Genomic DNA, 1,593 nt, shown 5'->3' with positions numbered 1-1,593 from the left:
AGAACAAGCACCAAATATATATATAATAATAAGAACAACAATAAGAATAAATCTCGGAACAATAATAGCAATACCAAAAAAAGCAGGAAAATAGTATACAAAGGAGAAGAAAAAAAAAAAAACAATGATAACAATAACAACAGCAATAAGAACAAATTTCGGAAAATAATACAAAAAAATCAGGAAAATATAAAACGAAGATAAAAAAAAAAAAAAAAAAAAAAACAGGCAACTCACCTCCTCGGCTATATAAGCAGGGATCACAGACTGGAGGAGCTGTTCCTGCCTGTCCCTCTCACACTCGAGGTTCACCCTGAAGTCTATGAGCTCGTGAGATGAAGTCCGAGCGCTCTCGAGGGCCTGCGCAGCCTCCCACTCGAGCCACCAGCCCAAGGTGTTGGCAGCGAGCATCGTCAGCGCATAGCCCACAGCCTGTTTGGCAGACGGTGGAAGGGCGTCAGATACAGAGGTTGGGAGATGGTGGAAGGGTGGAAGTTATTTAGGGTGGAAGGTGGTGGAAGGGTGGAAGTCATTTATGGTGGAAGATGGTGGAAGGGTGGAAGTTATTTAGGGTAGAAGATGGTGGAAGGGTGGAAGTTATTTAGGGTAGAAGATGGTGGAAGGGTGGAAGTTATTCAGGGTGGAAGGTGGTGGAAGGGTGGAAGTTATTCAGGGTGGAAGGTGGTGGAAGCGTGGAAGTTATTTAGGGTGGAAGGTGGTGGAAGGGTGGAAGTTATTCAGGGTGGAAGGTGGTGGAAGGGTGAAAGTTATTCAGGGTGGAAGATGGTGGAAGGGTGAAAGTTATTTAGGGTGGAAGGTGGTGGAAGGGTGGAAGTTATTCAGGGTGGAAGGTGGTGGAAGGGTGGAAGTTATTCAGGGTGGAAGATGGTGGAAGGGTGAAAGTTATTTACGGTGGAAGGTGGTGAAAGGGTGGAAGTTTTTAAGCGAAGAAAGTGATGCAAGGGTGAAAGTTATTTAGGGTGGAAGATGGTGGAAGGGTGCAAGTTATTCAGGGTGCAAGGTGGTAGAAGGGTAGCAAGTTATTCAGGGTGGAAAGTGGTGGAAAGGTGGAAGTTATTTAGGGTGGAAGGTGGTGGAAGGGTGTAAGTTTTTAAGGGTAGAAAGTGATGGAAGGGTGGAAGTTATTTAGGGTGGAAGGTGGTGGAAGGGTGGAAGTTATTCAGGGTGGAAGGTGGTAGAAGGGTGGAAGTTATTTAGGGTGGAAGATGGTGGAAGGGTGGAAGTTATTCAGGGTGGAAGGTGGTAGAAGGGTGGAAGTTATTTAGGGTGGAAGATGGTGGAAGGGTGGAAGTTATTTAGGGTGGAAAGTGGTGGAAGGGTGTAAGTTTTTAAGGGTAGAAAGTGATGGAAGGGTGTAAGTTATTCAGGGTGGAAGATGGTGGAAGGGTGGAAGTTATTGCTAGGTGGAAAGTGATGGAAGGGTGGAAGTTATCCAGGGTGGGAGGTGGTGGAAGGGTGGAAGTTATTGAGCGTAGGTGTAAGGGTGTCATTTAGACAGATTAGAAGGTAGGAGTGGGGTGGGTGTTTTGGCTGGGGTGGTGGAAGGGTGGCACTTAGAGAGACTGGAACGTG

At 46.3% G+C, this 1,593-nt stretch overlaps 1 protein-coding gene across 1 annotated transcript in view; it reads right to left on the bottom strand.

The window, feature by feature from the left end:
• Positions 1–233: 233 nt before the first annotated feature.
• LOC113818732 (adenylate cyclase type 2) overlaps positions 234–1,593 on the bottom strand; it is a gene marked incomplete at its 3' end in the record, with an annotated part of 281,689 nt that continues 280,329 nt past the window's right edge. The window contains 1 exon segment of the mRNA XM_070118763.1: positions 234–432. Within this exon segment, the coding sequence (XP_069974864.1) occupies positions 234–432 (199 nt within the window).

This window comes from Penaeus vannamei, chromosome 4 (assembly GCF_042767895.1).
Source record: "Penaeus vannamei isolate JL-2024 chromosome 4, ASM4276789v1, whole genome shotgun sequence".
Lineage (NCBI taxonomy): Eukaryota > Metazoa > Arthropoda > Malacostraca > Decapoda > Penaeidae > Penaeus > Penaeus vannamei.
The sequence above is the reverse complement of the archived record's forward strand: the minus strand, read 5'-3'. Positions and strand labels throughout refer to the sequence as shown.